The sequence below is a fragment of the Diplotaxodon limnothrissa genome, linkage group LG10 (genome assembly GCF_057381915.1).
Source record: "Diplotaxodon limnothrissa isolate DT_005_m linkage group LG10, D_limnothrissa_male_GT1.1, whole genome shotgun sequence".
NCBI classification, from domain to species: Eukaryota; Metazoa; Chordata; class Actinopteri; order Cichliformes; family Cichlidae; genus Diplotaxodon; species Diplotaxodon limnothrissa.
Window position 1 is genome coordinate 35,284,285 of NC_140605.1, and position 24,845 is coordinate 35,309,129.

Sequence of the window (24,845 nt, forward strand, 5' to 3'; positions counted from 1 at the left end):
AATAGTCCAAGCATGAGGAAATAAATGCACGTATAGCTATCTCCAGTTCAGAGCGAGATAAAATAGGGCTTAACTTAGCCACATTTCTTAAGTGATAAAAACAAGACCGAACCAGAGATTTCACATGCCCATCCAATGTGAGAGTCGAGTCAAAAGTGACACCTAAATTCCTGATAGAGGATTTAACATACACTGAGAGAGGACCAAGGGCTTTCACTATCTGGGATACAAATCTGTCCGGAGGACTTCAGTTTTCCCCTCGTTGAATTGGAGGAAATTTGCAGCCATCCAACATTTGATGGAATCTAAGCAATCATTTAGAAGCTGAAGATTAGATAAATCCTGGGGCTTAAAAGAAACGTACAACTGAATATCATCAGCATAACAGTGATAAGAAATGTCCTCAAAAGAGCCCATTATGTGCTGGAGGGGGAGAAGATATATTAAGAACAATAAAGGCCCCAAAACTGAACCCTGAGGGACACCACAAGGGAGGGAGGTAGAGGATGACCTAAAACCGGAGACCACCACAGAAAAAGATCGGTGATGTAGATATGAGGAGAACCACTCCAAGGCAGTACCCGATACACCAACTCAATGTTTAAGCCTTTTGAAGAGGATGTGATGGTCAACAGTGTCAAAAGCTGATGTGAGGTCCAACATAAGGAGGACCAAGCATTTTCCTGCATCATTACTCATCAAAATGTCACTACAGACCCAAAGAAGAGCTGTTTCTGTGGAGTGAGCTCATGGAAAGCTGGACTGAAACTTATCGCAAGTTGCTTAGCCACAACCTTTTCTAGAAGCTTAGTGATTAAGCAATAACATTGTAAAAAGTTTTATTCAGTACTTTCTCAACTCAGACCAGTTTGAGTGCCAGGTTAACCATGTCTCTGCTGAGTGCCAGGTTAGCTCATGGTGTGAGCAGATCACCGTTTACCACAGAAGGTGAATGCAGCTGTCCGGGTTGGATTCAAACCTGCGGCCCTTTGCCGTCGGCTCTCTGCCATCAGATCCAATAAAAGGCAACAACTGTCTCAAAAGATAAACCAGAGTGTCCGCTTGGCTTTCCCCTCAAACGCTGTTCTGGTTGAAATATCTGACAACTGAAATATCTGATCTGCCAGCTCATCTTTTAACTTTGTGATGGTGGTTTGTTCAGGCTGCACTTGGTGGACCATCGAAGCCCAAAAAGAATAAGCGATCCAGCTCCAGAGGCAGCTCCAGCTGCTTCCAGCCTCAAAGCCACGTCAACTCGTTTGTACATTTTTCCTGTCTGAAACAATAAAGCTAAGTTTTTCTGGTCATGGTTTAATTTGAAGGTTGGTTTGTGGGGTCATTCTTCAGAGGTGCCGTCACCTGACCAACCACACGCAAGCTCAGGACAAACTGTGCTCCTCACAGAGACCAATAAAGAACGAGCTCTGTGGCGAGTTCAGGTTCCACGGAGGACGTCAGTCTGACGGGGACGCTCGTGACGGGCATTAAACCCACAACTCTGGTTCTGCTGTGGCTTTAATGTCTGTTTCTGACCTGTGCAGGTGAAACTGCTTCACTCATGACCTCGTGTGTCTGCTGGGTTTGTTTTTTAAGCTAGGTTTGTTACGACGTTTATTCCCAGCTAGCTTTAGTTGATCCCGAGCTCAAAAAACATTAATAATGTGAAACAACCTGTTTATTTCTACTTGACTTTATTAAAAATATCAAACATGAGGAAAACAAGCAGACACACACACACACTGCAGCATCGCTGAGTGAACGACAGTTTCAAACAGTCCAACCGATTTCACTTTGAAAAACAAAAACCCAAAAACATCGTTGGCGTTCATCTACAACAGAAAAATAAATGAGTAAGCAGAGTTTCACTTCCAAAGACTTTGCATCCGATCTGATAATAATCGAGGGATAAAAACGAGCTGATGTTCCCGTTTGATTTCCAAAAATATACAATATTTATATAATTACAGTGAAATCTTGGGCCGGCGGCTCGCTTTGGGAGGAAACTCTTGACTTTAAAGCTGCGACACTAACGATCTGAGTTACATCCACACAGGAACACACCTACAAAAATAGAGCGTCAACATTTTACACATCCACCGCCGCCTGCTCTGTGATCACACACAGACAGCCGCTTGTAAACCCACCGAGGGGGAAACACCACGTCGACCCGCTCTCTGAAGGTCAGAGGTCAAACGAGTCGAGTCCAACACAAAGAGGAGGAGACTGCTGTTTCTGGAAGTTAAAGATTGAGCTTTGTTTACTCCGAACTGCTCGTGTCCCGTTTCTTCCCCCAGTTTCCTGTTTATTAATATTTACTCGTCAGCTTTAAGTCAGCAGGTTTGAGTCGGATCAAATGATCCTGATGTTTCAGGAGAAGCTAATGAAAGAATGCAAAAGAACAAATACCCTGAACGATTAAACTGAAGGTGTTTGATGGGAAAAATCATCTCCAGCCTCAGCCTGAGGCTCCTGCAGAGGAACGTCAGCGGTGGAGCGGCCTCTGGTGGGCGGGTCAAACCTGCAGCAGCCCTTCATCACGTTTGAGCTCGTTTTATTTCATTGAAGATAAAGTGAGGAAGAATAAATTCTGATGATCACTCAGGAAGTATTTGAACCTTTTTTCTCTGACTGCTTTCTTGATGTTGCTGCAAATCTCGTGTCACTTCCTGTTTGGTTTTAAATCTGAGCACAAGCTAAAAGACTGACAGACGTGAGGTTAAAGGTCACACACTGCTCGCCTCATCTTTTATGGGGTCAGTTTCGAGACGTTTGAGCAGCCGAAGTTTCTCGTCCCGCTCTGCGCTCTCATTGGCTGACGATGAGCTGTCGCAGGTACGACTGCGTGAGGCCTCGCAGCTCCTCCAGCGTGTAGTCCTCGGGCATCGGCAGGCGGCTGATGTGCGGCGCCAGCTGGGCGAGCGGGATGCTGAGGGAGTCGGCCGTATCGCCCTGCTGCAGGCTCAGCACCGCACGCAGGATGTTCGCCACGCGCTTCGCCATTTCTGCAGAAAGGGAGGGGACCAGGGGGCGGGGCTTTGTTAGATCACCTGATGTAGCTGCAGAAGCTGTTCAGACTTTAAACTGCTCGTTTCTGTTAGAGAGGTGTGTGTGTGTCAGCTACTGCGCGCCTGGACAGTTTCAGTCACACACTCCTCCCCTCCGTCTGACATCAGCCAATCAGGACAAAGATGCAGTTGTTCTCTTACCTGATTGGGCGAGGCGGTCTTTAGCGGTGCGGCAGGGCAGGAGCTCGATCCTGCTGCAGAGAGACGTCACATCGGTGTAGAGACGCTCCAGCTCGTAGCCGGCGTTTTCCATCTGACAGCGAGGACGGAAACACGAGATCAAACTCGGCGTGAGGACGAAACAGTTACAAAAACACGTGAAGACTTTACAGCATTTTACAACATTTCACAGCATTTTACAGCCCTGCTTTCAGATTTATTCTCCAAACACTGTTGGATGAAACCACGGCGTGCTGCGTGAAGCAGAGACTCGATGCTGCTCGTGTTCATCGCTCTAATGCAGACGACCAGAAATGAGCTCGAGCTGCGATCACATCGCCTCGTGTGAACGCCGCAGGCGCCAGAGACGTGAGGAAAAGAAAAACCTGAGCTGAAAACGTGTTTCTATAACTACTGCATCACTACTTTTATACTTACAGTAAGTTTGTGCTTCTACTTCAATAAGTATCATAATGAAGTACTTTTACTTTGAAAGAACAGTCGCCCTCATCGAGCTGAGCATCAGAAACACTCAGAGGTGTTTGGTACCTGCTGGATGTGCTGCAGAGTCTTTATGACTCTGATGTAATCGAGGTAAACCCCCCCTGCTGTGTCCCAGTCCTGGATGGTGGCGCAGTGCTCGGGGAGCGCCAGACCCTCCAGGAACTCCAGGAGGTAGTCGTGGTTATCGTTGATGATGCAGTCTGAGAGGGGGAGAGAGACTCTGAACTCAGTTTCAGCAAACTGATCTCACACATGAAACATAGCGTGATGTGTGGACTCGAGCGCCTCAGCTTTTTAGACTTTGATGAATGAAAAAAACGCAGCACTTGTTGGCTCATCGTGTTTTTTAACCAACAGGAACATTAATTCTCTCTAATGTAACCATGTAATGATGCTAATTATTCAGATCAGAGGAGCCTGAAGTTTTTGACTCTTCTGCAGGACGTGGTTCAGACCGCGTGTGCAAACAGGCGGGTCTACCTGAGGCCAGGTGCTGGATCAGCAGGCGGTGGCACTGGTTCCAGTATCGGGCTCGGTACAGGTGCAGGGCCTGCTGGTGTCTGTCGCCGTCGCGGTGGGCTCGGGTGGCCTTGGCCTCGTGGATCCACCGCTCCGGGATCAGCAGCTGCTCGGTCAGGAAGCGCTCCCTGCGGACCGAGTCCTCCGTCTCCTGCAGGGGGCAGTGCAGCGCCAGCATCTCCCTCACAGCTCGCTCCCTCTGACTGAAGACGCAGAGAAGAAGATCAGACAGGAAACAACGAGCTGAGATCTAAAGTGAGGACGGTCTTTAGAACAAAGTGGGCCGGAGCGCAACGACCACGTTCAACTTGACTGTTACTGAAGATCACCGAGCCAACACGCCTACAGCTGAGAGCCGTCAGCTGTTTCCATGAGACTCGAGGATTCAAAGCTCCGAGTCGTAAAGCAACCTGAGCCCTGTTTGGCTCAGAGCCAAGCTGCTGTAGAAACGCCATAGCTGCTGGCGGCGCGGTGAACGTACGCGTGCTCGGGAATGTGCAGCAGGATGAAGACGGCCATGTGCCACAGGCCGGCGCTCTCCAGCTGCGCGGCGTAGCTGGCGTGGAGGAGGCCCTGCCGTGGGGCGCTCAGGTGGGTGTAGTGCAGCGCCTGCAGGACGCCCCACAGGTGCCAGCTCAGGCGGTAGTCCAGGCGCTCCCAGGTGACGGCTAGAGGCTCCAGCAGCTGCTGCAGGCCGTAGTGTCTGCAGGGCGACAGGAGAAGCGTTAAAGTAGCGCTCTGCACGTTTTACCCAACCAGCGGCTGAAGCCTGGTTACCTGTCGCTGTAGAGTTTGAGCAGGTGGAAGCAGAGGTCGTACAGCGGCCGTTTGGTCGCCTCCTCCAGATCTGGCTGCTCCGCCTCCAGGTATGGAGGCAGGGGTGCACAGGCGTACTTCCCCGCCTCACACAAGCCCTGCAGGACAGAAACAACGATCACCGATCAGCACGAACACAAGCAGGTCACTAGCTACACCCGTCACGCCGCACACGCCGCCCTCTGCTGAACACAGTGAAACGAAGCTTTACGAGTGTAAATGTAACCTGAACGCTCGACGGTCAGAAATGAAGTCAAAGAAAATCAGCGGCGGCTCACCTGAAAGGCGGCTTCGTATCTGGCGAGGGCGTCGGCCACAGAGGCAGTCGGGGGCAGCATGAACCAGAGGTGGACAGCCACGCAGCGCTTCCAGTCCAGCTCGCCGCACACGTTCACCAAAGAGTCGGTGGACTGCCACACCTGCACAGAACACCGTCAGCATCCAACCACAGCTGAAGACTGAGTGGAGGTTGTGCAGATCTCTGCAGGTAGGAGCCCTGATTTCACCCTGACGTCAGCTTTATGATTTATAAGCATTATTAACATGGATGCAACGACTGAAGTCACTGAACAATAACCACGAGAGAAGCTCGTGAAAATATTTCTTGTTTTACACGCTGTTGATTCTTTCCTGGTAGGACGTGATGCGCCAAAACCAGCAGAAGGTGGAACTAATTCGGGTCGTTAGCTGACGACCTCTAACACCACAGAAGAAGATACTGCATGTGTGACATTAGCTTTATAGACTCTGGTCATGGCGTCATACCGGTTTCCCGGCGAGCAGAGCGAAGATGAGGAGTCGCTCCTCGGGCAGGTAGCAGTCGGTCTGCATGCGGTGCCAGTCGGCGAGCTGAAGGGCGAGAAGGTCCCTGCAGTACTGCGAGCCCACGGCCTGAGACAGCAGCAGGGACAGACGGTGGTCTCCTGGACGGACAAACAGTTCAGTCGGAGGTTTCATTACAGACGGGAAAACGTGTCGCCGTGTCTACTGAGCGCCACATTCAACACTCATCGCTGCTACTTCCTGTTTGAGCGAGTGAACCTCACCTTCCTTCTGGGCGAGTCGGCACGCCTCGCTGATGCGGTTTCCCGTCAGGTAGCTGAAAACCGCGTCGACATGGTGACCTTTCCCGGCCAAAGCCACCTCCTCCTCCACCCTGTGGGAGGCACCGCGGGACAGCCAGGCCGAGAAGCTCCGCCTCCTCTCCAGCTGCTGCTCGTACTCGCTGAGCACCTCGGCCTCCTGATCCGAGGGGCCCAGCCGGCCCCACAGCGCCGCACACAGAGTCCAGACCTCGGCCCAGTACCCCAGCAGCGCTGCAGCAGAGAGAGCGTTTAAACCGGCGCCAACACCAACGCGTCATCTTTCGGCTGTGATGTCATCACTTACGCTCAGTGTCGCCTCGTCTGTCTTTCAGCTCGGCGATCCACTCGGCATACTCGTGCAGCGCCGCCACGCCGGGCTGTGGTCGCACCACAGGGCAAGCGGAGCTGTCGGGGACCTCCACGATGCTGTGCTTCAGGCAGATCTCCAGGGGGCGCTGCAGCACCGCCTGGCTCGCTTCATCTTCCTCTTCTTCAATGGTTTTCCCTCTGGGAGGCTCCAGACCCACCACCTGCTCCACCACTACCTTGTAGGGGCTTTCTGTGAGTCTGCAGAACCAAATCAAGCAGTTTAATGGAGCTGATCTGTGGAGGGCGTGCCGCTCCTCCTCGCCGGCGAGGAGGAGGGGCGCGCCGTTGAAGTAAAACCATTTAAGATCGACGGCACATTACATCAAGGTGAACCGTACAGGCAGATGAAAATGTGCCTGTACGGTTCACCTCACATAATGGAGCCATGTTGTCATGGTAACTATAGACGCAGCCTGGCTGATGTGTTGGCGTGCGGCGTGTTCGTGGCTCTTACGGTTTGCTCCTGGCAGGTTTCGGCAGGAAGCTGAAGTCAGTCTTTGCCGTCAGTTCTTGGTGCTCGAACTGCTTGGACGTTGGCGAGCTCAGCCGGCTGCCGCAGTGTGCGAGCGTCCAGCCGGGACCCCACCCGACCCGGAAGGAGCGCACGGCGAACAGCCCGGTGTCCATGAGTAAACCTCCCTGAAAAACAGCGGCCCGACTTTGAGCTTAGGGGGAGAACTTGTCTCCTCTCGGAGAACCTGCCGTTCACATGAAGATGATGCTTTACAGACTCTGACCTCTGACCTCTAAACTGGATTTCTAAGCGTTAACAGGACTCAGTGACACGTGACCGTCACTTTGAGCACTCGAGGAGTTTTCAGAGGAAACGCCAACCTCCTGAGCACCAACCTTCCCGTGAGTGATCGACTCTTTGAGGGGGACGGGGCCGCCGAGCCGCCGAACGCCAACCGTCCTAAATGAAGGCTCCGGAGTCCGGGAGGGCAGCGTGAAGGGGGACGGGCCAGGCCCCGCCCACTGCAGAGAGCGGGGGGCTTCAACGCTGGCTGGAGACGGCCGTGATGGAGGAAGGAGAGGGCGGGGAGAGTCTGACAGCTGAGAGAGGCCCGAGGTGAATCGAGCCTGAAGGAGACCGCCGACTGCAGAGAGACAGAAGTTTGATTACGTCGCCGCCATTTTTACTGAAGCCTGTTAACAGACTGATGAGAAACATCGTGTGAGGGAGCGAGCGTTTCATACCAGAGGGTCGGCCCTGAGCGGCCGGCAGGACGAGGTGAGGAGACGAGACGTCCGTGGAAACCTTCATCGCCGCGTGATCGTGGAACATGTCGCTGTCATCGTCGTCCTCAGCAAACAGAGACGCCTTCATGATCTGAAGACGAGACAATTTTACTGAACAGACAAACGGCAGAGTGAAGTAAAAGGCTCTGGTTGCCTCGGTAACCCCCTGATGCATCCTCACGTCTCTGAAACATGTTTAAACATCGCCACGTGACTCCAAAACCATTTCCTGCCAGTCACACATTCATGGACTGCATTCATATAACATTATGTATGATAATGTTATAATACATTATTCACCATTTGGTCTTTAAAATAAAAAAAAAAACAACAGGCCCTGTGATGCACTTCCTGTGGGCGGAGCTCATAGCTGTACCTGCAGCGTGTGTGGGTTGATCCCCAGTGTAGAGGCTATGTGGCCGGATGCAGATACGCCGTCGAGCTCTGAGGAGGCCAGACCGCCGAGCTTGGAGATCGTCGTGTCCGTCTCGCACGCCAGCAGGTCGCAGTCTTCCTCTCCTCCCAGCATGCTCTCTGTCGGGAAGCTCTGGGTGATGTCAGCCATGTCGCTGTCGAGCTCGATGGCGCCGCCCTGGTGCTCCATGATGGCGATGGCCTAAAGGCAAACAGACATGGCAGTGATTTTGCTGTTTCTCAGAGTTTTCATATTCAGAGTTTACAGAGCGTGCTCTTTATAGACGATGTGGGCGGAGTTCAGAGATCGTGCCACCTGATGGCCCCGCCTCTATGTGTTACCTGTGGTTTTGTTACTTTAACACAGCTTCATGTCGGATCCTGGACAAAACGTTTGAACGTCTCTTCTTGTGCCGTGTTCGGTCGTGTTCCAACCTCAGACGTTCAGATGAGTAAAAATAAAACCATCTCTGAATCGAGCCGAGCGCTCACCGACAAACAGCCCAAAAAACATTTTTGTCAAACCAGGCGGGAATAAAACAGGCGGGTTCTCCTCTTTATCAGCCAATCAGAGCTGAGCTTCTCTCTGGAGTAACGACCATCTTCACACAAAGTTTACAGACCAAAGTTCAAATGTCTTCATTAACTTTATTTGTTTTCATTCATTTCAACGAGGAAATGTTACATTTTGTCACAATTTAAATCAGGTTTCTATAAAAATCTCCCTCATGATATAAACTGAGTTTGTTTACAAAGATCAAACAGTCTGTCAGCGTCTAAACATCACAAGAACACAAAACAGCAAAACGTTTGCGTAGATGAGTGAGAGGCGATTGGACGCCCGGGCGCTGCCACAAAGAAAACTGACAACTTTAAATCCTCCGAAGAACTCTGACCCTGAAACGCCCCTTTTTTTTTCTTCTACTTCACGGCTTCTGGTTGTAAGGCTGACCCGACCTTTCACCTCGCGACCCTCTCACAGGTGATAAGCCTGTCGTCTGTTTCTGACTCTCGGAGAATCGAGCGCCTGCGATCTTTAGTTCTGGAAACCTCTCGGACTAGCGCAGCGCTCGCCGAACATGAAGAGATGTGTCTGTTCTTGTTTCTCAGTTTATTGGTAAAAGAAAAGAGTTTTTTGCTTTGAATATAAATATTTTGGATTCTGTCTCGACATTCTTCGCCCTTCTGTCATCGTTAACGCTGAACTTCCTTCGTTAATCCTGTAAAACTCCTGAATGCGTCTCGTTATTCTCAGACTTCATTACAGCAGCTCAAAGTCGGCTCCTTATTGAGCGCTCTGTTCCTGACCTTTGACCTTTATGTCACACAACTCCTTCACTCATAAACGTCTGACAGTAAAAGGATTTAAAGCGTCACACGCTCGCAGCGGCGCCGTGGAGCCAGTTCTGCCTTTGTCCAACATTTCCCAAATGATTAATATGCGAGATCAGGGTCATGTGTAATCTGCATCCACGAATCAGTGGTGACTTTATAGAGCCACTGGTGGAACTGGTTCCACATCAGGCAGAGCGCTGACGCTGCACAGCTGCTCCGAGTGAAAATGATCAAAATCAAAAAGTTTCAAACTTTAAAAAGAAAAAACAAAAGACAGAAAACGTCTGGTTAAAATCGACCTGCAAGCACACCATTGGGTGAAGCGCTCCTTTAATCAGTGGCATCAGTGAGGAGGAGGAGGGTGAGTGTGGGAGGGCGCGGGCTGCTCTACCTGAGCCTGTGGCGCCACCTGCTGCTGAGAGGGGGGAAGCTGTTGCTGCTGCAGCCGGGAGGGAGGGAGCGTCTTCAGCTTCTTGGCTTCGGCTTTCGGCGGGACGTCCTCGTCTTCGTCCGAGTCCTGCAGGCCGTACTTGGAGAAGTGCGCCACCTGAGGAATAAAGAGGGGGAGGAGTCAAATACACCTGAGAACCACACAAACAGAAGTGACTCCATCATTTTTATCTAAGTGTTGTGGATCTGAACCTGCTGAAAACATTCAAACATCAACGAACGAGGACGGTGCTGACGTTCATCAGATCAACAGGTGTCGCTCCACAGCAGCGGGCAGCGAGCGTGCTTTAATCTGAAACTGACCTCGAACACCCAGGACCCGGTCTCAGGGCGGTACTCCAGGAAGCGAGCTCCCTGCTTGCGCGACGCCTTCTCCAGCCGGCCCTCGTAGTTCATGTCGTTCAGACGCTCGGGGCTCCTGATCTGGGTGCACGCCGTCTTGTCGTTCGGCCAAACGCCGTCCAGAGTCACCTCCGCGCGCCTGCGAAAACACAGATCCACATCAGGACAGGAAGCAGAGGCAGAACGCCACAGGTTGATTAACCCTGTGGGGTCGAGGGTATGATCGCACGTTTTCGACTACTGTTGAACTGTTCGCTTCCTTTGGTATCATTTTTCATTTTAACATTAACATAAAATCCAAGTAGGAAAAAGTAATATTTACTCTAACAACCACAAACATGTTTAACAAACCATTTTCATGGTTTCGACTTGAAATGCAAACAAGTTCCATAAATCCATTCATCTAAAAATGCAGTTCAAGTGTTTTAACCATTTAAACCTATTTATAGAACAACTCCGTGTTCTGCCACACACGTGATTTGTGCCACTCCATGAAAGCGTCACAGGACAGAAGAGCACATCACTTCCTGTTTCCCACCTGGAGGCAGTGTTTACATCATAATCTGCCTTCGGTGGCTTTTTGGCAGAACGGTGACATTCAGCAGTCGCCTCAGAGCGCGGTGCTGCCGACTGCTTTGTTGTGCACGTCGAAACAATAAGTACACAAGAAAACACTAACTACACATTCACACGCTGAACAACACATCTCAAAACTCTGTCCCCTAAACTTCCTCCTCTTCCTAAACAACCAGATGTCACATGTTGCCATATCATTTTGTGATTGGTCGATACGCTAAATTCTTCCACCAATAGGGAAGGGTGGATTTTTCTTCTCGCTGGCCAGCAGCGAGCGCAGTCCTTAGTTTTAGAAAAATGAGGTGAACGAATCCTGTAAGTTAGCTTGTTTTTAAACTGAAATCTTTTTTCCTTTGAGATGTTCGTTTTGGTTTGTAAGGTTTCCCGTCATCTCCTGTCGCTCACCTGTTAAGCCCCTCCCCCTCCGGCGGCTTGCTCTTGTCGTCCGGGTACACGATGACCTCTTTGCGTCTGAAGTGGACGATTTCGTCGAGGTTCAGTCCCGACACGTTCACCTCGCCGGGGAAGAAGATGGAGCCGTAACCTGGAAAAGCAGAGCGGTGAAGAGCGGTGAGACAGCTGTCCAATCAGAGCCGACTTCAGCTCAAACCTGTTAGCGTGCGACTGAAGTATGACATCACACGTGCGCAGGCGGTACCTTTCCTGCCGATGGTGAAGTTCTCCACGATGCACTCCCCGTTTTCGTCCACCATGTCGGCGAGCTCGTCCATGGAGGGGATGGTGTAATAGCCCACACGATTCAGAACGATGCCTGAAAACAGGAAAGCAAACGCGCGTCTTTTACCGTCCAGCAAAGGAAATGCGGACGGAAGCTGAAATCAGCGAGCACGCTCAGTTACCTGCAGGGTGCGGAGACTGCTGGGACAGCTGCTGCTCCTCCTCTCGCTCCTCCTGCAGAGACTCCTCGCCGAAGGACGCAGACACGTCATCGTTGCTCAGCTGAAAAAACAAAAAGCTCAGAATTAGCTGTGATTCTAGCGTGCTGTGCCGCCTCGGGCCACTAGGTGGCAGCAAAATGTAAAAGTTCAGAAGCAGTGAAGAAAACGAGGAGCTGCAAAACGGGATTAATGTTTCTAATTTGTTCAGCTGATGTTCGGGACTCGAACACTGATTTATTTGTGCCGCTGATTCTGCAGCTCAACTTAAATCGGCGGTTAGTTTCGTGTTCGTGGTTAAATCTCACAGCTGCTAGTTCATCGTCCGATATCGTAACTACGTTATTGTGGCGCTCGTTCTCTGCTAGCGACGACACGCTTGGGGAGGCGGTGATGTTTGTTCTGGTTCTGACCTCGAGGCCGTTCCTCGAGCCTTTGTGCATGTTCAGGTCGCTGATGGTGTCCTGCAGGCTGGCGTGGGCGCGGCCCTGTGGGATTGGCTTGGCGATGGGGTTGACGTAGAACTGGGTGACCTCCGGGTCGTCGTCGGCCCGCCTGCCGGGGCCCGCCACCCTCCTCAGCTGCTCCTCTTCCTCCTCCACGTGGCTGCAAATAGGAGAACATGGCGAGGGGAGGAGAGAGAAAGGAAACGTCAAAGTGGCTCACGCCTAAATCAGCGCTGCAGTTTCTACGGTCATGTTACACTTGACTCTCAGAGACGTGACAGCCAATAGGAACGTGGCGAGACCTGTGTCCGTTCTGTGGGTACTCTGACGGCGAGGCAAGGTCGTCGCTCTCCTTGTTCAGAGGACTGCTGTACTGACTGTTGTTCAGGTTCTTCAGCACGAGCTTCTTGATGCTCTTCCTGTGGAGGAAACGGACAGCGTTACCTGTCGGCATGCGCACAGTCATATTTAACTTTGCCGCTGCGTGGCGAGCGGAGGTGTACCTCGGCACGAAGGCTCCGTTGGTGAGCGACGGCTCGTCGTCATCCAGGCCGTCAAAAAGCTGCGACTTGGAGGCTCCGGAAGACGTCAGCGCTTTGGGCCGCACCCTGGTCGCAGGACGCGGAGTCAGCTTGTAGTGAGTGGGCGTGGTCAGAGCCTTCTGAGCCGTCGGATTGGTCGGTTTCAGGCGCTGTCAGAACAAAGAAGAGATGCAGATTTCAATTTACCTCACAGCTTTGTATTACTTTATGTAATAAATTCTACGTTCCCGTCACCTGTGAGGGGCGGAGCCTCCCAATGGTTTGTTTAGACGAGGTACCGACAGCGAGGAAGTGAAACCGCCGTGACGGCAGCAAAAGAAACTAGGGGTGGGCGGTATAAACTAAACAGAGATTTTTACTACAGTGGGGCAAAAAAGTATTTAGTCAGCCACCGATTGTGCAAGTTCCCCCACTTAAAATGATGACAGAGGTCAGTAATTTGCACCAGAGGTACACTTCAACTGTGAGAGACAGAATGTGAAAAAAAAATCCATGAATTCACGTGGTAGGATTTGTAAAGAATTTATTCGTAAATTAGGGTGGAAAATAAGTATTTGGTCACCTCAAACAAGGAAAATCTCTGGCTCTCACAGACCTGTAACGTCTTCTGTAAGAAGCGTTTCTGTCCCCCACTCATTACCTGTATGAATGGCACCTGTTTGAACTCATCATCTGTATAAAAGACACCTGTCCACAGCCTCAAACAGTCAGACTCCAAACTCCGCCATGGCCAAGACCAAAGAGCTTTCGAAGGACACCAGGAAAAGTATTGTAGACCTGCACCAGACTGGGAAGAGTGAATCTACAATAGGCAAGCAGCTTGGTGTGAAAAAAATCAACTGTGGGAGCAATCATCAGAAAATGGAAGACATACAAGACCACTGATAATCTCCCTCCATCTGGGGCTCCACGCAAGATCTCATCCCGTGGGGTCAAAATGATCATGGGAACGGTGAGCAAAGATCCCAGAACCACACGGGGGGACCTGGTGAATGACCTGCAGAGAGCTGGGACCAAAGTAACAAAGGTCACCATCAGTAACACACTACAACGGCAGGGAATCAAATCCCGCAGTGCCAGACGTGTTCCGCTGCTGAAGCCAGTGCATGTCCAGGCCCGTCTGAAGTTTGCCAGAGAGCACATGGATGATACAGCAGAGGATTGGGAGAATGTCATGTGGTCAGATGAAACCAAAGTAGAACTTTTTGGTATAAACTCAACTCGTCGTGTTTGGAGGAAGAAGAATACTGAGTTGCATCCCAAGAACACCATACCTACTGTGAAGCATGGGGGTGGAAACATCATGCTATGGGGCTGTTTTTCTGCCAAGGGGACAGGACGACTGATCCGTGTTAAGGACAGAATGAATGGGGCCATGTATCGTGAGATTTTGAGCCAAAACCTCCTTCCATCAGTGAGAACTTTGAAGATGAAACGAGGCTGGGTCTTCCAACATGACAATGATCCAAAACACACCGCCCGGGCAACAAAGGAGTGGCTCCGTAAGAAGCATTTGAAAGTCCTGGAGTGGCCTAGCCAGTCTCCAGACCTCAACCCCATAGAAAATCTGTGGCGGGAGTTGAAAGTCCGTGTTGCTCGGCGACAGCCCCAAAACATCACTGCTCTCAAGAAGATCTGCATGGAGGAATGGGCCAAAATACCAGCTACTGTGTGTGCAAACCTGGTAAAGACCTATAGTAAACGTTTGACCTCTGTTATTGCCAACAAAGGTTATGTTACAAAGTATTGAGTTGTATTTTTGTTATTGACCAAATACTTATTTTCCACCCTGATTTACGAATAAATTCTTTACAAATCCTACCATGTGGATTCATGGATTTTTTTTTCACATTCTGTCTCTCACAGTTGAAGTGTACCTCTGGTGCAAATTACTGACCTCTGTCATCATTTTAGGTGGGGGAACTTGCATAATCGGTGGCTGACTAAATACTTTTTTGCCCCACTGTATACCACAATAACAAGTTGATGGTGTCATCATGGATTATCTCAGTTGTTCTCCTGACTGAAGTTTGGTCCTTTTACAGCATCCTGCCATGCGACTGCATTTGTCCCTGACCATCGGGAACCTTCATGTTAACTTTTATCCAGTGGAAAAAAGTTAGCGTATTTATATTATGCTAACATAGTTGTGTCGCTAGCGGTCACGTAGCACATCATTACATACCAGCTAGCCCAACTTCAGTAACCCTACAAACGTCACTGCTGTTTAGTTTTCTGTCTTCATTTATGTTGGAAGTGATAGCAGAGCTGTACGTTTGAATTTTTCATAAATCTCAGTCAGAACATGCTATATCATGCTTAGGTGGAAACTAGCGAGCTAACTTCCTGCTAACTTCTAACTCTGTTAAATGTAATAAATTCGGTTTTCATGGATGCCTGGATGTTACACCTGGTGGAGCAGAACGCTGATCATTTTGTCAAAGATGAAAGAATTTAGACAGTTTTTAACTCTTAGTGATGCTGCAGTGTTCGTTTGACTTTGGGACCAGAAGTAAACGGAGTTTAGGACCCAGATTCCTCAGCGAGGCTCCTGACTACGGTAGCCCTAATGCTCCGACAATCCATCAAGTGGCGCGGCTTCGTAGCTTAGCAAAGTTGTACTAAAACAGTTTGACTGATTGCTGTGCACCATGTACCACATAAAATCGGTTCAAGGTCAGTAAGCACAACCAGAATTCATACATAAGGCACACTGTCGACTTCTGAGAAAATTAAAGGATTTTAAGTGTGCCTTATAGTAGGGCTGTTCATATAACGATGTATATCGGATGACGATATAAAAACATCTATCGTTTCATTTTACGCTATCGTTTGTTTTGTGGTGTCACAAAATAAACTGTTCACAGCAATATTTTTTCATGGTTCTGATGTCACTGTAGTGGCTATATTCATTTCTTAAAGTTCTCTCTTTCTCTTATATTTAATATAACCACACTACGGACGGACAAGCGCCTGTTTTTATGCGTTGTCGTTAGCAACAACAACTGTAACAGCATTGCATGTCCGCTTGTTTATGTTCCACATAAACCTTTCACAATAAAGCTCAAGATCCTGTTGAGACTTTTCAAAATAAACTGAATCACGTGAAAGAGGATGCAGAGAGTTTACAGAGGAGAAGCAAAAAAGGGCCGTCAGGTGCTAAAAAATAAACCTTAGACTCAAACGTTAGAACAGCACAGCCCTACCTTATAGTGCAAAAAATATGGTATACAATACAGTTTTATTTATATAGCACGTGTAAAAACCTGAAGGCTCACCAAAGTGCTTCACAGTAATACAGAGAAACAACACAAGTCATTTTAAGTACAGATCGGACACTAGCACAGACAGAAGGGAGGCACTAATAGACAGGAAGAGTTAATTAAAATAGGCATCAACTAGGGCTGTGCGATATGACCAAAATCTCATTTCCCGATATAAGACTTCTATCGTCCGATAACGATATAATTCACAAAAATGTAACATTTTCTGTAAATTCTGTGAATCTCGGGCAGCTCGACTTGCCCGAAGTGTTTCCAGCTGGGCGTCGTGTAGCTGGAGTCGAGTGTTTTAACGATGCATGAAACTTTACATTTTTAGACAGAAGTTGTAACGGCGCCGTTTTCTTTGTGAGTAATTATTACACGGCGTGCTGGGCGGAAACGCCTGTTCTGCCATCTTCTGTTTCAGTCCGTTATTACTCTTAAATCCTGCTACTTATTCCTGCGTCTTTTGGGATCTTACAAAGCTTCAAACGACGCGTCGACTATTAAATTAATGGTCGACGATTTTGATAGTCAACGATTGGTGGCAGCCCTACTCCCACTAATGTTTTTGTTTGATACATCTTTTTCCTCTGCGTTTTTTGCCTCCCGTCCACACTGAGGCGTTTTGAAGATGCTCTCCGAAGCGAATACATTTGAAAACGCTGTGTTTGCATTGCAGTGTGGACAGCAAACCCGGAGCCTTCTCGAAAATAATGACACATTTTAGTCATATGATGCAGTCATGTGACAAACTAAGACAGCGGAGGGCATTACACAGCAGTTGTTTTGTTTGCTCTCAGTTTTGACAGCCCTGTTAAAGATCAACATCAGTCTGCACGTGTTTCAGAGAGCTTTTCTTCAAATCCTTTAAATTCTCACTCACTTTGCAACTTTGCACTTTTGTGTTACTCGCAGCAACAACTCCACCTCATTCTTAGTCCATTTAAAAACTTTCAAAGAGCCAGAAAGTAAATAAGCGGCAGACAGAAATGAGGCAGGTCGAATCTTCTTACGTTTCACGCATGCGCAACACTGGAACGTCAGCGTTTTTGGCCATTTCGATGTGGACGCACAACTCTGTGAAGACGACTGAAAAGTGTGGAGCGTTTTCAAATGAAAACACAGCTTTCAAATTTGTCTGGGTAAGTGTGGACGTAGCCTACTGTGGGGCAGAAGCTCGAGTTTGGCGGCTTCTTTGCCGTGAAGTTAAAACTGGAAGCAAATCCTCATCTTTGGATCTCGATACAATTTAAAAATAACTTCGTACATGAGCAGCTGGAGCTCATCGGCTACGCCACCCTTACCTCCTCCTTCTTCTTGGGGTCTGAGAGCGGGTTTCTGAAGAGCGGCGAGTCTCCGTATGGTGAGTACGCCAGCACGCTGAGCTGCTGCTGGAGCATGGCCTGCTGGGCAGCCGCTGCATTGGGATCTGTGAGGGCTGGAAATGAGAAGACGTTAACGCTTCACGTGTGCCCGTGGGGACGTGAAACAGTCACATCTTTACCAGCAGCATAAAACAAACATGAACGAACTAAATGATGACGTTTTAACAGCATCAATCTGTCCTCATCTCTAAAACATGTGGCCGCTCACCGACGGGCTGCGTCGCTCCGAATCCCAGGGTGCTCGTTCCACTGTTGAACCCAGTTGTTCCGAACGTTCCCATCGTTCCCAGCGCGGTGCCCAGTTTGTTCTGAGTGTTGCCAAACAGTGTCTGCCCGGGGCCGACTGCTGGACACACGGATGTGGACAAACTGACTGTTTAGTTTTTTTCTGGCTGACTGAGCAGAGGTGAGTGTCCTAGTTAAAGCAACAAGGCAGTTACTGGGTACCGTTGCTGGGTCTGTTACCTGTTCCGAAGCTGGTTCCCAGTCCGGTCCCCAGCGCTCCAGTGGTGGACTTGTTCCCAAACAGTCCTCCTCCAGCAGGGTTTGCACCGAAACCTGCAGCCAGACAATCAAACAGGACGAGCTGAAGAGCCGGAGGCGCAGAAACTTTGACATCGTCACATATTTTCAGCTGACTTACCGAAGGTGGAGGTGTTGGTTCCGGTTCCCAGTGTGAGGGTGGGCTTGTTCCCAAAAAGGCCGGTGGTGGTGCCGAAGGACGGGGCACTGGTGGTGGTGGTGCCGAACCCGGCTGTCTTGTTACCGAATAAACTCTGCTGCAGAAGCCAAAGTCACAGGATACGTAAAGGACCTGAAACTTATCACTCAAACTTAAACTCAGCCTCAGGACTACAAAAGAGCTGCGAGTGCTCAAAGAAGCATCTGCCTGGAAATACACGCGCTTCCCCGCGTGCTCTGGGATATTTGTTCTCGAGTCATTAAAGGCATCCTCCTGAAAACAGGCGCACCCGTTAACTCTGCTTTAACCTCGTGGTTTGGGATGTTTGGCGCTAACAGTGTGGAGGAAGCTAACAGCGAGGGTGCAGGGTAAGACTCTCACACTGAGCTGCAACCCAGCTTTAAACAGATCAGTAAATGATAAGTTATTTTTTTACAGTTTTGTCCTCCTGTCACTTCACTATGAAACACCATAATCGCTGATTTATTTTACAGTTAACAGGTCAGAGTTCACAGATTGTTAATCCACACCAGTAACAGCAGCTCTGCTCATGGATGATGCTTAAACGTGTTGGTTTTTAAAAGACTTGCTAACTTCTGCCAGTAAAGACATTAAAATCTATGTTATCGAGCTTCTCTTTAGTTGTAAATGTGGTTGAAACTCTGCAGCACATGTCCTGCTGCATTTGATCATCCATCCCTTTCCCTGCTTTCATAGAATAAAGAAAAAGTCGTTGCTTCTTTATATCAAACTGTCCTCACAAACAGCAGAGCATACAATCGTAAAACGCACACAGGCCGGACACGAACGAAGCGCCGTGTCCTTCAGACTGAAATCAGACTGTGCTTCACTTCAAACTGTATGGACACAGAGTTGTTTGCCATCACAAACAAGAGTTTGATGAGGAAACATCTGATGAGGGGAGGAGCTGCTGCACGCCGGGGGCGCGCACACACACACACACATAATTCACAACTGGACAATAATGGGTCTGCTCTGATCCCAACCTGAGTGCCGACATTCCCAAATCCAGTGTTGGTTTGGCCGAACAGGCCCGTGGCTGTCCCGAAACCAGTGGCAGTGCTGGTCTGCGCTGAGCCGAACAAGCCGCCCGACTGAGACGCCGCCGTGTTCCCAAACAAACCCTGAAGAAACATCCAAACAACCTCACTGTGACTTCAAACAGCTTCAGAGTCAAGAGAAAACATGCTGCACCGCACCAACGCAGAGGCAGCTGAAAGTCAAACTGAGACGACAGCAGTGTTGGGCAAGTTACTTTGAAAAATTCATTATAGCTACTAGTTACTTCTTCAAAAAAGTAACTGAGTTACAAGATTCTAAAAGTAATTAATTAGTTGTAAAGTAACTATTGCGTTACTTTAAATTAAATAAAAAAACGTTTAACCCTCTGGGGTCCAGGGTATAATCAGCCATTTTTGACTAGTTTTGATGTTTCCTCCACATTTCACCTTTAAAAACTGTTTACTTTGTTTGGTCTCATCCTTTTCAGCACAACCTCACGTGTCTGAATTTACAGTCATGTTTTCATTTTGACAGACTGTACTCACACAATTGATCTAACATCAGACAAACATAAGATCCAAGTAGAAAAAGTTATTTTTCTACTGTAACAACCAAACATGTTTATTGATCATATTTCATAACTTAAAATGCAAATATAAATTGTCAGTTTTAAAATCATATCCACACATTTTGCAAACAAAGTTATTTGCAGCCATTTACCTTTGACCTTTTTTTTTTTTTTAACCATTTCAAACCATTTACAGAACAATCAGCTGTTCTGCATTCAACAAGATGCCACACAAAATGTCATGTTGCCATATCATGTTTTGATTGGTCGACATGGTGCATTTTCCACCAACGGGCTGTTTTTGTTTTGTTTATTTTGCTCATAGGCGGAGCGTGCTCGCTGCGCTGTCCTTAGAGAAACGTGACGAAACTATTGAGGAAAAACACGTTTATCATGACTGTGGTATATATCACCGTGTTGCTTTGTCATCTTGAAGTGGTCATGTGATTGGCTTACCACGACTACCTTATTCTTCCTCAGTCAAACAGCATGTGATTGTTTTGCCCCCTGAGCTCCAGGTGTTGTGCCAAAAAGTGGTTGTCGGGCAGAAAGTGATCGCAGGAGCGCGCAGCTGCTTAAAGCTGCAGCATCCAGATTACTTACAGCTACTTCCCTGCAGCTGATATAAGATGCTGAACCAGCTGAACACAGCTTCAACCGTCTGTTTCTTGAAAAACAGTAACGCGACTGCGCTGCATTTTCTTGTTAGTAACAGTAACGCCGTTGTAACGATAGAAATAGTAAGTAGTTAGATTACTTGTTACTGAAAAAAGTAACACCATTACTTGTAACACCGTTATTCCCATCACTGGACAACAGCGTGTGATTTGGCTGCTAATGAAACTGAATCAAAGTGAAGCCGAGTCTGCTGGTTTCCACCTGCAAGTCTTTACTTTTTGTGGCTGCAGGAGTGAAATTGTGTGAAAATGAGCAGCAATCAAACTCAACCTGATGTGTCAGGAACAGTGAAGCAGAGCTAATCTCACCATGCTGCTGGTGTTGGCCTGTCCTATCGTGTTTGTGTTTCCAAAGGAGAAGCCGGTGCTCTGGGCGGTGGTGGTCGCACCAAAGGGCTTGAAGAGGCTGCCGGCCTGCTGCTGGGTCTGCTGACTGAACAGGCCGCCTGTGGTCGCGCCAAAACTGCCGGTAGTTGCTGAACAGACAGAGACACGCACGTCACTTCACTTGCTGTCATCAACACTTCTTATTGTTTGTGGGCTCTACATCACAGCTACTTACGCCCTCCGAAGGTGCTCTTGTTCTGGCCGAAGGAGAAGCTGGTGTTGGGAGCCGAGGATCCGAAGAGGCCGGTGGTGGCGCTGGGCGTGGCCGTGGCCTGGCCGAAAAGACTGCCGGTTCCCGGGGCCATTGGGTTGGTTGGGCCTTTCCTGCCCGCCTGGTAGTCCTCCAGCCTCAACTCCTGCAGGAAGAGGAAGAAACAACATCGTCAAACAACAAAACTGAGTTTTTAGTGGCTGTGTTTAAGAGCCGCCGAGTGAAAACGGACCTCCAGAGACTTGTTCTCGTACTCCTTCATGGCAGTGATGCACTGGTGCTTCGTATTGATGCTCGTTGTCACGCCCGCCTTCACCATTGTGTCACTTCCTGTCGGAGGCTGAAGATGGGAAAACAAATTTAACACAGAGCATAAAAACAGTGAGACGTTTAGTGTCTGAGGAGCAGAAAGACGATTAAAGGGGAAGAATAGTCACTCACGTTGAACTTCACGGTCGTTCCCGGCTGCTGAGTGGCGGAGAACCCCGAACCTCCAAACAGGGACGTAGCCCCGCCGAACGGGTTTGAGGTGGTGTTGGTGGAGCCGAAGAGGCCGCCGCTGCTGCTGGTGCTCGTCCCGAAGCCTGAAGAGACAGAGTTCACGTCATTACAGGCCGAACAGATGGAGAGTCGGAGCAGCTGCTTCAAATCCACAACAACGTCATTTTTCTCATATTTACATAAAACTGTAAACATGCTTTTTGTTCTTTAAGGTTTCTGATTTTCTCGTTGTCGTCGCTGCAGGGATTTATCGTTTTTAATGAAAACGAGAGTGAGGGTTTGGAGGGTTCTCACTTCCAAACGAGGTGGCTTGCTTGGCACCGAAAGCATTGTTCTGCTGGGAGAAGAGTCCGCCGGTGGTGCCTGTGCCAGTGTTGCCAAACAGGCTGGTGGAGGTGCCGCTCGCTGCGCCGAAACCGAAGCCGGTGCTGGTGGAGGAAGTTGCCGGCTGGCTGAACGTGCTGGACCCAAAGAGCCCACCTGAAGGAGCAACACGGACAGGTCAGCACTTACGAGCTTTCCTTCTTTAGACACGCCCCTCATGACTAAGCCGCCTCTGAAGGATCATTTTACTGGATTTGTACAGAACAGGCCGAGAGCAGAAAGGAAGCTTTGAACCGACAGTTTCTCTGCAGTCCTGCAGCCCATCACGCATCAACAAAGCAAAACTGAAAAACCACATGACTCCATCGGAGACAGCGCCGAGCTGCGTTCAGATGTTGTTGGAAAATCTCATCTCTGCACACTGAAGCACCACAAACATTGTTGCTGAATGAAACACAAACCTGGTTTATTCTGCGTGGATCCAAACAGTCCTCCAGTGTTTGTCGTCGCCCCGAACGCAGACGTGCCGAAGCCTCCCGCCGCCCCAAAGCCCGTGTCTGGAGAAAAGAGACCAGATGAAGACACGATGATTCATGTCCACCTCTATCAGAGGGAACTACGTTTTTCTATCTGTGAGATATTTAGTCTCTGCGTTATTGCGGGCCCTTGTGTTGCAATGATCAGTCTGCTAATAGTGAAAACATCGACTGTCTCCTGACGTTTCACTTTTGTTTTTGTCAATTTGAATCTCTATTACGCTTCAGGAATTCAAACTGAAGCGTAATAAAACTGTCTGTCTGTGTGTGTGTGTGTGTGTGTGTGTGTGTGTGTGTGTGTGTGTGTGTGTGTGTGTGTGTGTGTGTGTGTAAATCCTAATGATGTGCTGCTCTCATCATTTCTTCCACATTAGTTTGGATATTTGGCATTTCTGACTCGCCCGAGGCATCGAGCTCACGCTCCTGTACAAAAAGAAATTCACTTACTTTGCTGACCGAAGGTGGACGAGGTGCCAAATCCTCCCGCCCCGCCACCGAAGGGAGTCCCAAATGATTTGTTGAACATCTTGCCCTGCTAGCAGGACAGCATAAGTCTCTGTGGACACAAACACCACCGTACAGTTTAGATCAAACGTTTATCTTCAGTCCCGTCGACTAACCGATCGAGGCAGCAGCAGATGTGCAGCTTCTGTTTTCTGCTGCCGTGTTTGTGGATGGTGTCTGATGGAGAGCAACAGCTTCACTTAAACCCACACTGGATCTTTCAGGTTTAGCTTGTATGTCTGTTTGGGGGTGTGGTTTACTGCTGCAGGTAACACACTGAGCGTAGATCATGCCTTAAAGACACTTTAGTGTCCCAGCTGAGGAAAAACCTTCTCTGACGTCACTCAAATTAAATGTTCGGTATCAGCTTCTGCTCTGAGAAACCGCATTTACAAACACAACTTTGGCTTCAGCCTCACATCCACAGAGGACTTTAGAAGAGCCAATGAGCATGACTCATAGTGTCACGTCTTTGGATGGTGGGAGGAGCCGGAACCAGAGGAAATGCGGAGCTCTGTTTTTAACCCAGACGTGACGACAGAGGAGCGTGTCCAACCGTGACACTACACTCTCACTGGTTCAGACCAGAAGCTCCATCCAGCTGTTAAACTGCACAGGCAGCAGCTGTTACAGGCAGAAGAACAGCAGGACGCAGCATTTGCAGTGTTACTCTCTACAACAACACTTACACTCAGCCGCTGCAAGGCTTGGACCAAAAGCTCTACAGCCCTTCAGCAAGTGTTTGTGGGAAGGAATTTAATTACAACAGTACTCACAATCCTGTGATTTAGGCCTGTGACTACAGTGTTACGATGAGAACACAAGGACAACGACTGCTCTCACTCCTGATTAGAAATCACTGCACTTCCTGTTCTAAAGCATCTTTAGTGCAGGTTAAGTGTTCTGGAGCTCTCGATCTCCTCCGAGTACATTTGACACACGACACATCGGCTCTGATGCGTTTTAGATGAAAAACAAATCTTTGTGTTGGATAATTAACTCTGAGCTCTTTCTACATGTTCGAACATGCAACAGCATTTCTCCTACAGAGACACTGAAAATCACACATTCACTGACTTTTATACCTTTACTCATTCAATATTCGCACCTTGTTTTTACTGTGGTTCATGACCCTCTTACACACAAGAAATGCCAGGTGTTGATTCCAGCTGTGGTTTGTTGTTTTGTTTTATATCATGTTTTTCATTTATTCTCTTTGTCAGGGATGGAAACAGACACATGAGTCAAACCTCTGATCTTCATTCGCTCCACGAATCCACAGTCAGGAAGCATTTAAGGTGGAATTCTTTAAATGCTTCACGGGTACAAAATGACCCCAGCTGACGGAAACTGCACGCGTTTACCCTTACCCTTGTTTTAATGACTTCTGTGAGCACATTATCACGCTATCGCTTATTTCTCGCCGACCTCGATTCGCCTCCACGTGCGGCTAACCGAGCTGATCCGCCGGTTAGTCACAAACATCCGAAACACAAACGTTAATGTTGGAAAAACTGGGCGGGTTTACAGTAGGTACTATTCCGGCTCCTAACCGGGCGAGTCCGAGCCAGACCAAACCAGCTCCAAACCGCAGGTGAAGTCATGTAGCATTATTTCCGCTCCCGCTAACAACAAGTTAGCTCAGCGAATCTAGCCGACACACACCGAGCTACCAAACAGCTGCGTCGCCCGGTGAAGAGGACGGTGTAAAGGTTTATATTACCCCGTTACAAACTCACCGTTGTCCTGGACGTTTACAGGCGCGCAGTTTAATCGCTGTTACGAGTTACCTGCGTCAAGCTAATGCTAAGCAGCTAGCTAGCTTTGCGGCTAAGTGAACGTTAGCAAAACAAAACTAAGACAGACAAAAGAAACGTTTTAAAAGACACTGACCTTTAACACCAATGTGACACCCGCCTCTCTGTTTGCCTTCCGTCCACACTGACCAAGCTACAGAGTCAGAAAGTTCAGCGATGGAAGCGCTTTAGCTCAACATCCACCGCACAGCTTTGTCAACGAGGAGG

General features: G+C 48.8%; 1 protein-coding gene across 2 annotated transcripts; it reads right to left on the minus strand.

The window, feature by feature from the left end:
- Window positions 1-1,248: 1,248 nt before the first annotated feature.
- Window positions 1,249-24,845, minus strand: nup98 (nucleoporin 98 and 96 precursor). Of its 2 annotated transcripts, none has more exons than XM_085364762.1 (35): window positions 24,715-24,845; window positions 22,765-22,873; window positions 22,243-22,338; window positions 21,752-21,937; window positions 21,398-21,540; window positions 21,189-21,296; window positions 20,921-21,101; window positions 20,668-20,834; window positions 19,098-19,235; window positions 18,052-18,187; window positions 17,874-17,966; window positions 17,617-17,751; window positions 17,328-17,461; window positions 12,719-12,906; window positions 12,518-12,634; window positions 12,183-12,375; window positions 11,734-11,833; window positions 11,532-11,645; window positions 11,279-11,417; window positions 10,259-10,436; window positions 9,897-10,052; window positions 8,133-8,372; window positions 7,715-7,847; window positions 7,367-7,614; window positions 6,972-7,156; window positions 6,453-6,715; window positions 6,110-6,379; window positions 5,829-5,986; window positions 5,342-5,482; window positions 5,025-5,161; window positions 4,729-4,950; window positions 4,209-4,450; window positions 3,774-3,928; window positions 3,207-3,318; window positions 1,249-3,002 (listed from the first exon to the last, which is right to left on the minus strand). In XM_085364762.1, exons 2-35 carry the CDS (start codon window positions 22,841-22,843, stop codon window positions 2,806-2,808), a joined length of 5,484 nt encoding a protein of 1,827 aa, XP_085220888.1. In that variant the 5' UTR covers window positions 22,844-22,873; window positions 24,715-24,845; the 3' UTR covers window positions 1,249-2,805. The 2 variants fall into 2 exon arrangements, with proteins under 2 accessions (XP_085220888.1, XP_085220887.1); XM_085364761.1 differs by having other exon boundaries at window positions 17,617-17,754.

Bases quoted from the DNA above. Each gene is read 5' to 3' on its own strand.
- nup98 (XM_085364761.1), bottom strand. From the start codon at position 22,843: ATGTTCAACAAATCATTTGGGACTCCCTTCGGTGGCGGGGCGGGAGGA. The intron at 20,835-20,920 runs GTAAGTAGCTGT...CTGTCTGTTCAG, and splicing joins CAAGAGCACCTTCGGAGGGC to CAACTACCGGCAGTTTTGGC. The intron at 18,188-19,097 runs GTTGGGATCAGA...TGGCTTCTGCAG, and splicing joins TTGGGAATGTCGGCACTCAG to CAGAGTTTATTCGGTAACAA.